We start from the raw sequence: 12,030 nt of genomic DNA on the forward strand, positions 1-12,030 counted from the left end.
GGCAGCACTGCCTGGAAGGCGCTATGGTTAGGCATGGGTTAAGGTTAGGGTTGGGGTTGGGATTAGGTTTAGGATTCGGTGCCTTTAAGTCGACGGTGGCAGCGCTGCCTGGAAGACGACGTTGGGGGCATAAAACACCATCGAGCGATGTTAACTTTTAACATTTAACTGCATGATCATTGTGAGAAAACTTGTTATCCTCGCTCGGAAAAGCTAACTATGTTTATCTCCCTTAACAATGGGATTCTCTTCTCTGATTGGCTGATGGGGTGGCCATTAACTTCCTATAACAGGCTACCTTTGAAGTAGATCTGGTAAAAAAGGTTTATATCAAAGTTCCATATCAAAGCTTATGGTAACTATAACAACCATAGTAGGATGACGGTTGAGCCTGGAAGCAGGCTTCGCAACAATGGAATCAAATGTAAACAAGTTAACTGTACACGCTATCGCTGTTATAGGGCCAAGGAAAGTTGTACAGCAAACTGAACAAGTCGGCTTCTTTCTAAACGGAACCGCTTGTTTCCTTTGCGTGCTATAAAGGCATGACTATTGCCTATAGTGCTATAAAGGCATGACTATTGCCTATTGTGCTATGAAGGCATGACTATTGCCTATAGTGCTATAAAGGCATGACTATTGCCTGTAGTGGCAACCAGGGCTTTGAACCGATTTATTTTTCCAATCGGTTCGTTCCGAACAGAAACGGAATTATAACGTTTCCGGTTATGAGTTCCACCAATAAATTGACGTTCCCGAACCGGTTAGAACAAAAAAATACTGTTCCCGGAACGGTTAATTTCGTTCCTGTCAGCTGTTTAATACTATAGAATTATGTCACATCTTTCTCATCCAGCTTAAACCAAATGTAATAATATTACAACCATTATTACATAATAATAATTATATTATTAATAATAATAATAATTAAATAGGCCTACAATTATTTCAAATGTGTAGTTTATTGTTAAAAGACAAAATTTCCACACAAACGTAACGACATTATTAAGACACGTGGTTATGCCACTCGGGCAACAACAAATTGCAACTGTCGGGGGGAAAGGCCATCCAGTAGGCCTAATGTTCGCTAGTCCATCATTAACGTGGAGTCGACAAATATAGCTATTGATATTGTGTTTGGAATGAGCGTTTTAATTAACGATGGATCGAAATTTACCTCTTATTTAACCGGTTACCATTATTTTTAAATAAGTGTTCCTGTTCCATAGCATAAAAAATAACGTTTCCCGTTTCGTTTCTGTTCCCTGTAAAATACAAAAAGTTCCCGGTTTTCGTTTTCGTTCCTTGAACCGGTTCAAAGCCCTGGTGGTAACCGGGAGATAAGCGGGATAACGGCCTTTGAGGTGACCTGTTCGATGGAAAAAATGTCTCTGCGGAGGCTGCGCACATCGCCGGAGTTCTAAGCCTCCACCTCGCCCTTGTCGGCCGTTATCCCTTACTTAGTTTCTTCTCACCTTGTGACACATTAAGCTAGGAGCGCGGAAGACAGTTAGTTTAATGTTTTTCGCTGGTAGCAGAGGCATAGCAACAGTCATATTTTAGATAGATAGATAGATACTTTATTGATCCCCAAGGGGAAATTCAAGATTCATATCTTTGAGATATAGCAGATGTAAAGTCCTCACGGAGAAAACATGCACGTTAATTTTATTGACAGAAAACGAACGCGGGGACTCGTGAGCAGTTATTTAACTATCGGAGGCATTATTTTTTTTATAATTATCGAAACCCCGTTCATTCGCTCGTAGGGATTTTTCTTACGAACCGGAACAGGCAAAAATGCTAATTGAACGTATACAAAATGACGGTAGTGTCTACCACACTCTAAATAGGATTAAATAGGATTTCCTTGTGTAGATAAAAGTACTTACAGTTGGTGGAGAGGTGGGCAACCTCCGTGATTGCACAACTCCAGGTTTCAATACCAACGTGATGCAAACCCCCTGCTGTACTCCCCATAGTTATGGTATGTTATGTATGGTATGTACCTATAACTACCATAACTATGTCCCCATAGTTATGGTAGTTATAGGTATTAGCACTAGCTCAACCTAGATTCTGTCAGAATTTCTGTGAGTGGTTACGAACCAACCAAGTGGGCGGGACCATGAATAATAATTAGTCAGTTTTCTGCCTTTTTCTTTCATTTGGCTATTGCATACAGCAGACAAACTGCATAGATTTCAAACTTAAAACAGGTCACAAATTTATTTTGACCTATGTTATTTAAAAAACAACAAGAAAAGTGGGATTTTAATGGCATGGGATCTTTAAAATGTATTAATCGTGATTTTATGAGGTATTCAATTTCATAAATATTATCGAAATCGCCGCTCCTAGACTGTGAACACCGCTGCACACTTTCATTTGCACATTACACACACACACACACTTACACAAGCACCACACACACTATACACACATGCACCATATGGATATGCGCTCGTAATACACGCACACACACACACACGCGCACACACACACGCACGCATCGGACACACATACGCACACACGCACGCACACACACACACGGTAGGTTGAGCAGTAGCATGTGGTCTCTGCACTCGCGTAGTTGCTGTGGAAGTTGCCCTGGAATCTGTGGTTGAGATGGATGATTTCACACATACACACACACACACATACACACACACACACACCCACACACACACGGTAGGCTGCACTCACGTAGTTGCTGTGGAAGTTGCCCTGGAATCTGTGGTTGAGATGGATGATTTCACACATACACACACACACACACACACACACATACACACACACACACCCACACACACGGTAGGCTGCACTCACGTAGTTGCTGTGGAAGTTGCCCTGGAATCTGTGGTTGAGATGGATGATTTCTCCAGCGCCCTGCATCTTCCCCCCCGCCCACGAGCCACAGTACTGGGAACCAGTAGCCTTGTACACATACACACCCTGCCCCTGCCTGAGAGAGAGAGGGAGAGAGAGAGAGAGGGAGAGAGAGGGAGGGGTGAACCAGTAGCCTTATACACGTAAACACCCTGCCCCTGCCTGAGAGAGAGAGGGAGAGAGAGAGAGAGAGGGAGAGAGAGGGAGGGGTGAACCAGTAGCCTTAAACACGTAAACACCCTGCCCCTGCCTGAGAGAGAAAGAGGGAGGGAGAGAGAGAGGGAGAGAGAGGGAGGGGTGAACCAGTAGCCTTATACACATACACACCCTGCCCCTGCCTGAGAGAGAAAGAGGGAAAGAGAGAGTATGAGGGAGAGTAAGAAAGAGGGAGGGAGAGAGAGAGTATGAGGGAGAGTAAGAAAGAGGGAGGGAGGGAGAGAGCACAGGCTACATGAAAGAAAGTCAATGTTTAATCTTCTCATTCCACAGAAAAGTGTGTGAGAGGTGTGTGTGTGTTAATGTGCACATATGTGTGAACTGGATGTGAAGTATGCGTGTGAGAACGTGTGTGGTCAGGGCACCTCTGATGTCGTAGCCACTCCCCGTCATATGTGTCTCCATTGGGGTACGAGTACACCCCGTGGCCTTGTCTGAGGTCCTCCACCCAGCTCCCTGCAAGAGAGAGAGCCTCATTCACCCATGTCTTGTATCCGGAAAAGTGCTAACTGGCTGAATATCTGACGTCTTTCATCGCACCCTCGTATTTGGAGCCATCTGGATAGTAGAAAATCCCATGACCATGCTTCAAGTTTTGGTAGTACTCTCCAATATACCGTGCACCGTTCTTGAACCGGTAAGTTCCCTTCAACAGAGAAGAGGTGGAATGCGCGTAACGTTAACTTTTAACTTTATAACAAACATGGGGGAGACCGGTGCTCTTCAAACTTCAAAGCAAAGTGGCGTGACGTTAACTTACCTGACCGCATCGTTTGCCATTTTCGTACAGGCCCTGGTAGGTGTCTCCGTTTGGTAGTACTGCTCTGCCAAAACCATGTCTTTCTCCGGCTTCATTCCGCTCCCCCTCGTACTCCTGCAACAATCAACAACATTGCTATGAACGTTAGTCTATAGAGCCAAATATAAACGTTAACGATATCATACTATTACTTTAAAGTAAAAGTATGGTATCGTTAACGTTAAAATGTAGTGTAGGCTATTGGCTTGCAAGCAGGCGTTGTATCGATAACTTAAGTTAACTAAGAAATCACATCATATTTGATCTCACCCCAAGGTACCCCTGTTCGTCGTCCAAATCCACAGATCCGGCGTCTGACATTATAACAAAGTAAAGTAAGTAGTAACTTTAAAGTAAGTGACAGCGTTAGATTGCCTTACTTGGGCTAATGCTAAGGTAACGTAACGTTAATGACACACAGGTCTTGGCTTCAGTTTACTGTTGTCATGACAACCACACGGTTACGTGGAAAACAGGCTGGTAGGTGCTTTGCAAAAAACGCAAAGGATTTCGATTTTGGTCATCTGCAGTTGTGGAAATAAACTTTTTGAAATGCGAGGAGCCGGCTTCTAACAAGTAAATGGACAAACTCATCTGACTCTGAATGATTATTATAGTCTGAAATCAGCTGCTTTCATATTATCAGCGTTTAGCTCAACCACTGGCCAGCCGCCTTAAGTAAAAGCATGACCTTAACATATTTCCGAAATCATTTTGATGGGACATAACCTCATAACATGACGAACAACACTTCTGCCTTTGTCTGAGCGGCCCTCTGTAGGCGAATCGACCTAGCAAGAAGTATCCCCTACCCTGGAAATGAAGACCTGGAGATCTTTCTTAGGCTACTGTTGTGCGGTGCATTCAGAGTTATGTTCATACTTTAAGTATGAACATACTTTGTTGCAAAAGACGCATATAGTTCGTTTATTACTGATATTTTCAACTGTAGCGGGACCCCGAAAGAAAATCTTGTTTAGTGCAGCTTTAGGCTACCTACCGAACAAATGCCGACACAATCTCAAAATTGGCTACCGCTGTGTTAGTGGTCTAATGTAGACTAGCCTAACTAGTGGACAAATTCTGTGGTCTATAGTTTTCCTCATAAGAGTGTAACCTATAGTGTCTCTGTGAGACTCTTTTTGAAAGTAATTCATGAAATGAATGAATGAACAAACCAAAACAAAGTGCGATAAAGATTGTTTATTAAAAGTATATATAGGCCTACTTATAGCCTAGGCTACTTATTAAAACAATATAGTGTCCATATCACCCCGTCGGCTAGTCAGTCCTAACCTGGCCTTGGAAGAGAACTCAGAACATTATCTGGTAGAAGCATTTAGGAAGAGTAAATTATCTACGAGGCAGTGGCATTTTGCGTCCATGTAGGCTAGGCCATGTTTAGGTAGGCTATTTTCTGTGTTCAATTCAGTATGGATAGCACGAGTATTCGTTTAATTTTCATTTCATTTAATACTATAGTTTCCCAACAACGACATCAGAGAAATGACAAGGAGTCACCGGAGGCGTGCCACGAGCCCATCGTGTGCAGGCAAAACCAGTTCCGTGTAGTGACGTCAGTGTAGTGAGCAGCGTGAGCTGTTTGTCTAGTCTACACTGTACTGTGTGAATGAGGAAGTCTGCCACACAGGCACGTAAAGAAACGACTCGGCCGTGGTTCCGTAGCCTTCTAGATTCCGGTAAGACAAATACATACTCATTAGAGCAGAAGACAGACAAAATACGGGAAACAGTTGAGCATGGCTTCTGAGTGATGATTCTGGCTCTTCTGCGCTGGTGTTGCCTTTGCTGCGTGTAATGATCAGGAGTCTGATTAATTTGAACTCGGATCTGAAATGCTGTCCGATCCACGGGACTCACGGGGTTACCGACAGCATAAGTCAAAGATCTAACCGGTAGGTCACACGCAGACTTGGTTGTGTTCTGTGTGTTGATGTGGTTTGGAAGTTATTCGCTGCGTTCCCGTCGCTTCTGCGAGGACACAAGGAAATCTCTAGAAGTTGGATGGTTAGTTGTGTCTGATGGGCTGTGATATGGTCTGTCATTAGAGGGGTAGGTAGTTTTGCTGTGGAGCCGAGATGTCTGTAGCGTGGAGTGTTTGTATGCAGGTGACCTGTAGCAGAGTTTGGGTAAGGGTGAAGGAGCCGAGGTGTCTGTAGCGTGGAGTGTTTGGAGGTGACCTGTAGCAGGGTTGGGGTAGGTCGCTTATTAATGGGGCTGTAGCCCGGGCCACATCAGGGCCACATCAGGGCTACATCAGGGCCACTGGATTGCAGGGGGTAAGGGTGTCCAGGTGTTAGGGGTGCGCGCGCGTGTGTGTGTGTGTGTGTTTGTTTGTTTTGTGTGCATGTGTGGGCTGTGCATGCAGTGTGTATGTGTGATAACGATGAGTGTCTTGGTGGTATATGTGATAGTGTGTTTGTGTGTATTAGTCCTTAAGGTGTGACTGTTCTAGAGAGTTAGATAGATAGATAGATAGATAGATAGATAGATAGATACTTTATTGATCCCCAGGGGAAATTCAAGAAGGTGTGGCTGTTCTAGAGAGGAAGATGTGGCTGTTCTAGAGAGTGAGGTGTGACTGTTCTAGAGAGCAAGATGTGGCTGTTCTAGAGAGCAAGATGTGGCTGTTCTAGAGAGTGAGGTGTGGCTGTTCTAGAGAGTGAGGTGTGACTGTTCTAGAGAGCAAGATGTGACAGTTCTAGAGAGTGAGGTGTGGCTGTTCTAGAGAGTGAGGTGTGACTGTTCTAGAGAGCAAGATGTGGCTGTTCTAGAGAGTGAGGTGTGACTGTGGCTGTTCTAGAGAAAATATGTGTATTGAATCTATTAAACATAATAAATGTATATTAAATGCATATTTTACTACTTTCATTCACACTGTCAAGTCAAGTTTATTTATATAGAGCATTTCATTCACAGAGCTCATTCAATGTGCTTTAAACAAAAGCAAACAGTAATAGCAAATAAAAGCATAGAAGGGCAATAGTCAAACAGTTTAAACATAGCCTAATGCAGGGGTCTCAAACTCAAATGAGCGGGGGGCCACTTCTGCCAATGTCATCTGATTGGAGGGCCACGTCAGTGTTAAAGAATAATACAAAAAAACAACGGCTATTTCCTAAAATGCAATGTTTTTAAATATTTAAATAATGATAAAGTAAATATTAATACAAATGATAAAACCTGACAAACTAGGCATCAGGTTTAAGAAAGCAATACCATTGGATTTTTATATCAAAATTCCAAAAGGCCATGTCTTGAAAGTGGTCAGAGATAAAGTCCTATTGTAAATGTAAAAATCTTTGAGTATAAACAAAAGTTTATGAAGGGGGTACATTTACCCATCTAATTTGCCACTGGATGGCAAGCACCTCAGATTATGCACCTTTCAGTAAATACTGGATGAACATATTTGGGCAAGTTTACTTTCTTTTTTGTCATATTACCCACATAACAAATTAACAAGAAAACACCCAAGATCTATACCAACAATAGTACATTATTACTAGCCTAGCCTATAACCACAAGGCCTACAATAAAGTGTCCTGGTCAAATCAGTTCCCATCACGGGTGACTTTGTAGTTCTTCAGAGCCCTATTTCTACTAGCCCTGCTGTCTGTACCACGTCCATTACGGACACTATCATCACGATTACCACTGAAACCTCCAAGCTATGTTGGGCAGTGGGTCGAAATAAGTATGGTATGCTTAGTGGACACTGTCGTATACAGGCAAAGACGCACCTCCATTCACACGCACCGTGATTATCACTGTCAATAGAAGATTGATCATAATCTCCAAAAGGATATTCTTCTCCAGAATCAGAATAGGTGACATAGCCTAAGACTTCATCACATGTGAACGTTTTTCAACATTTGGTGTAGGCCTATTTCTGCTTCAATTTGTGCAAAACTATGGCCTGCATTGCTTCCGCGTCATTACAAATGCACGTCTTCGTGTTTCTCGCGTGTAATACAAGTATTTCCTGAAAATTTGTGCAGCGATTTTGGGTTTGAATCAAGCTCTGGATGTCTAGCAAATAGTGGAGGAGAGTACAAATGGGATTTGTCACCGTACTTGGATCTATCGTCTATTTTAATCAGTATCGTTGTTTGTCGCAATTAAAAATACCCTCAAGGGCCGGATTACATTATTATTTTGACATTAGGTCGCGGGCCGGAATTGGGTAAGGGTAAACACTATAATAAAAAAGAAAACATAAAACGCACAAGGCAAAAACATTTAAAAATAAAGAATAATTGGAGGGTATATACAGTACCCTCCAGAATTTGGGTAAATTTGACTAAAAACAGGTATAAAAATAATCTTCTGTCTCTTATCTTCTGAATAATTCACTGTCAAATAATCTTGATTATTCATTGTACTCTCACAATGAAAACAATGAGGAAAAATCCAATCTTGAAGGGAAGACAATTTATTCTGAGAAAAAGGAAAGTAAATAAATAAATATTTTATATAGAAAAATCTTATATACAAAACATAACAGAAGCATTTTCCTATCTAATTTCAATTTATTTAAGTTAATCAGAGTGTCTGTGAACTTTCAGAAGTTTTTCATGACTTTTTTTCATTAAGGTATGAAAATAAAGTGACACAGATGCTAAATCCTCTAGTCATTTTTCAACATCAGAAAGACGAGAGAATACACTAAATTTAATTGAAAAGAAAGTATGTTGACATTTAAGTCAGGAAATGTCTATACAAACTAGGTACTTTGTAGTGTTAATTTCGTCAGACAAGACGAGAGGAAATATGTTCGTCAACAACCTTTTTTTTCATGACTAAGACGAGACGATGACGAGACAGCACTAATGTACTGTAACACTGACTAAGACTATCTTAATATCCATCATTGTTGACGAAAAAAGACAAGACTAAAATGTTTTGCATGAAATAAAAACTAAGATAAAATCTCTTTCATTTTAGGTCAACAAAATGAGAAGACAGAATATCTAGCTGTTACGTTTTCAAAATATTCGAATGAGTTCACGCGCAACAGCTTTCCTGTAGGCTAGTCTACGTGCTGTTGCTGCAACCCTGTGGCTGCAACACAAAACTACATGGAACAAGAACACTGGGTATTTTTGCCCGAGTTAGCAAGCTAACTACCTAAGCTTTATGCCACAATGGTAGATAGCCTACCTAGTAATCAGAAATAATTTGTTATAAAAAAAAAGACTAAAATGTTTTGACTAAAACTGACTAAGACTAAGATACCTTTAGTTTTCTTTTGACTAAAACTAGACTAAAATAACGAGACTTTTAGTCGACTAAAACTTGACTAACAAAAATTATATTTGAATGACTAAATATGACAAAGACTAAAAAGCACATTTCGTCACAAGACTAAGACTACGGCTAAATTAAAAATAGGTGACAAAATTAACACTAGTACTTTGTTGAAAATGCCTATATTTACAGTTAAAACAATGATTAAATGGTTCTAATCAACTGGAAATGTCACAAGCATGCTTGGACAAAGACCCAAGGTTATCTTGCCCCCACGTACAGTATGGAGGATGGTAAGATAGGCACACAATTCCATAAGAACCACTATTGGAGAGTTACAGACAATGTCATCTTGGTGTCACAAAGTCCCCCCCAAAATCTTCAAAAGTGACCTCATTGCTAATAGCTTATTTAGAGGGCATGCTAGGTAATAGCCTGTCCAGTCATTTAATTACCAATGTAAACGGCAGGAGTTACTAAATGGTAGTGACTTTGTCTGAAAGTGTGGTCTATTGTCAGAAGAAATGAAAATTGCGCTCCTGGCTAGAAACACGTTAGGTGTGTTTGACATATAGAAGAATGACTAGACTGAAAAGAATCCCATCAAAGTCAAAGTCAAAGTCAGCTTTTATTGTCAATTTCTTCACATGTTCCAGACATACAAAGAGATCGAAATTACGTTTCTCACTATCCCACGGTGAAGACAAGACATATTTTACCAATTTAAGTCCACAGACAAACATAACATTCAAGTAAACAAAAAAGTAAGTAAATAAGTAAATAAGAGGGCACATATAATAATGAAAAAATAAGAGCAGCAAAATTTGGTTGAAATTGTGCATAGACAGTCAATAAAATACTAGTGCAAAGTCAGGCCAATAAAAGGCTTGGGTAGTTCTGTTTGACCTAAGTAATAAAGAAAGTGGCATAGTGGTGCAAGTTATGTAAGAGCAGCAGAAGTGTTGTGTTTTCAGGACAACAACACCAAGTTGTAAAGTGTACAAGTGTGCAAGTGTTCAAGTGTGCAAGTGGAGTAGTGCAGGCGGCCATTGTGGGTCCAATGTCCAGGATGTTATGTAGCTGAGGGTGGAGGGGGGAGAGGAGGGAGAGAGTTCAGCATCCTTACAGCTTGGTGTATGAAGCTGTTGGTGAGTCTGGTAGTGGGGGGCGCAGGCTTCTGTACCTCTTCCCAGAGGGCAGTAGATCAAACAGATTGTGAGCGGGGTGACTTGCATCACTCACAATTTTGGTCAGCCTGCTTGAGGGGTGAGGTGGGTGGTGTAAATGTCCTTCAGGGAGGGAGTGAAGCACCAATGATCCTTCCAGCTGTGTTCACTATGCGCTGCAGGGCTTTCCTGTTGTATTCAGTGCAGCTTCCGCCTCACACAGCGATACAGCTGGAGAGGATGCTCTCAATGGTGCCTCGGTAGAATGTGGTCATGATGGCTGGTGGAGCACTTGCTCGCCTGAGTTTCCTTAGGAAGTACAGGCGGCGCTGAGCTCTCTTCGCCAGTGATGCAGTGTTGGTGGTCCAGGAGAGGTCTTCACTGATGTGCACCCCAGGAATTTGGTGCTGCTCGCTCTCTCCACCACAGCACCGTCGATGGTCAGTGGCAGGTGTTGGGTGTGACCTCTCCGGAAGTCAACAACAATCTCTTTGGTCTTGCTGGCGTTCAGCAGGAGGTTGTTGTCCCTGCACCGTGGTGGTCAGATGGTCGACCTCCAACCTGTATTGAGTCTCGTCAGCCCTTGGTGATGAGACCCACCAGAGTTGTGTCGTCAGCAAATTTCACTATGTGATTGTTGCTGTAGGTTGCAGTGCAGTCATGAGTCAGCAGGGGTGAAGAGCAGCGGACTGAGCACGCGGCCTTGGGGGCCCCTGTGCTCAGTGTAATGCTGCTTGAGGTATTGTTGCCAACACGTACTACTTGGGGCCTCTGACATAGGAAGTCCAGTAGCCAGTTGCAGAGGTAGGTACTGAGTCCCAGTTTGTCAAGTTTGCAGATGAGTTGTTGTGGTATTATGGTGTTGAATGCAGAACTGAAGTCTATAAACAGCAATCTCACATATGAGTCTCTTTTTTCCAGGTGGGTGAGGGCTGGGTGGAGGGCAGAGCAGATTGCATCCTCTGTAGACCGCTTGGCTCGGTATGCAAACTGGAAGGGGTCCAGGGTGGGGGGGAGAATGGCTTTGATATGTGACATGACAAGCCGCTCAAAGCACTTCATGATGATGGGTGTCAGTGCCACAGGGCGGTAGTCATTGAAGCAGGATGGAGCAGTTTTCTTCGGCACAGGTATGATGGTGGCAGCTTTGAAACATGGGACGATGGCTTGCTTCAGGGAAGTGTTAAAGATGTCTATGAAGACATCCTTAAGCTCCCCGCGCAGTCCTTCAGCGCCGACCTGGGATGTTGTCTGGACCTGTTGCCTTCTTCTGGTGTTGATAGCAGCAAGTGTCCTCTTCACGCTGTCGGCAGAGAGGCACAGGGGCTGCTCATGTAGGGGGATGGGTCTTCTGTGGGCAGGTGCTGTTTTGTGCTTCAAAGCGAGCAAAGAAGCGGTTCAGGTTGTTGAGCAGAGGGATGTTGCTCTCACAGCTCTGTGGCGCGGGCTTGTAGTCCGTGAGGGCCTGAATGCCCTGCCATAGGCTTTGTGCGTTCCTGCTGTCTTTGAAGTGGGTGGTTATCTTGTGAGTGTATTCCTTTTTGCTTCCTTGATGCCACGGGACAGGTTGGCTCTCGCTGTTTTCATGCCAGCTTCATCCCCAGCTCTGTAGGCTTTGTCTCTGGCCCTCAGCAGCCTGAGGACATCCCCTGTCAGCCATGGCTTCCAGTTAGCCCAGTGATGATGTCT

General features: G+C 42.9%; 2 protein-coding genes across 5 annotated transcripts in view; one reads left to right on the forward strand and one right to left on the reverse strand.

Moving 5' to 3' along the window:
• rsph1 (radial spoke head component 1) overlaps positions 1–4,338 on the reverse strand; it is an 8,110-nt gene extending 3,772 nt beyond the window's left edge. The window contains exons 1-5 of the mRNA XM_048238715.1: positions 4,175–4,338; positions 3,866–3,979; positions 3,646–3,751; positions 3,471–3,561; positions 2,830–2,965 (exon numbers count right to left, since the gene is read on the reverse strand). Coding sequence (XP_048094672.1) covers positions 2,830–2,965; positions 3,471–3,561; positions 3,646–3,751; positions 3,866–3,979; positions 4,175–4,225 — 498 coding nt within the window. The 5' untranslated portion in view covers positions 4,226–4,338. The remainder of the gene's footprint in view (positions 1–2,829; positions 2,966–3,470; positions 3,562–3,645; positions 3,752–3,865; positions 3,980–4,174) is intronic.
• Positions 3,610–12,030, forward strand: part of slc37a1 (solute carrier family 37 member 1) — a 77,122-nt gene continuing 68,701 nt past the window's right edge. The window contains exon 1 of one of the 4 annotated variants that reach the window (XM_048238711.1): positions 3,610–3,742. The gene's annotated coding sequence lies outside the window, so the exon portion shown is untranslated. Of the gene's footprint in view, positions 3,743–5,500; positions 5,605–5,635; positions 5,821–12,030 lie in introns of those variants that run through there. The other 3 variants (XM_048238710.1, XM_048238713.1, XM_048238709.1) reach the window with 3 other exon arrangements.

Source organism: Alosa alosa, chromosome 3 (assembly GCF_017589495.1).
Source record: "Alosa alosa isolate M-15738 ecotype Scorff River chromosome 3, AALO_Geno_1.1, whole genome shotgun sequence".
NCBI lineage: Eukaryota > Metazoa > Chordata > Actinopteri > Clupeiformes > Clupeidae > Alosa > Alosa alosa.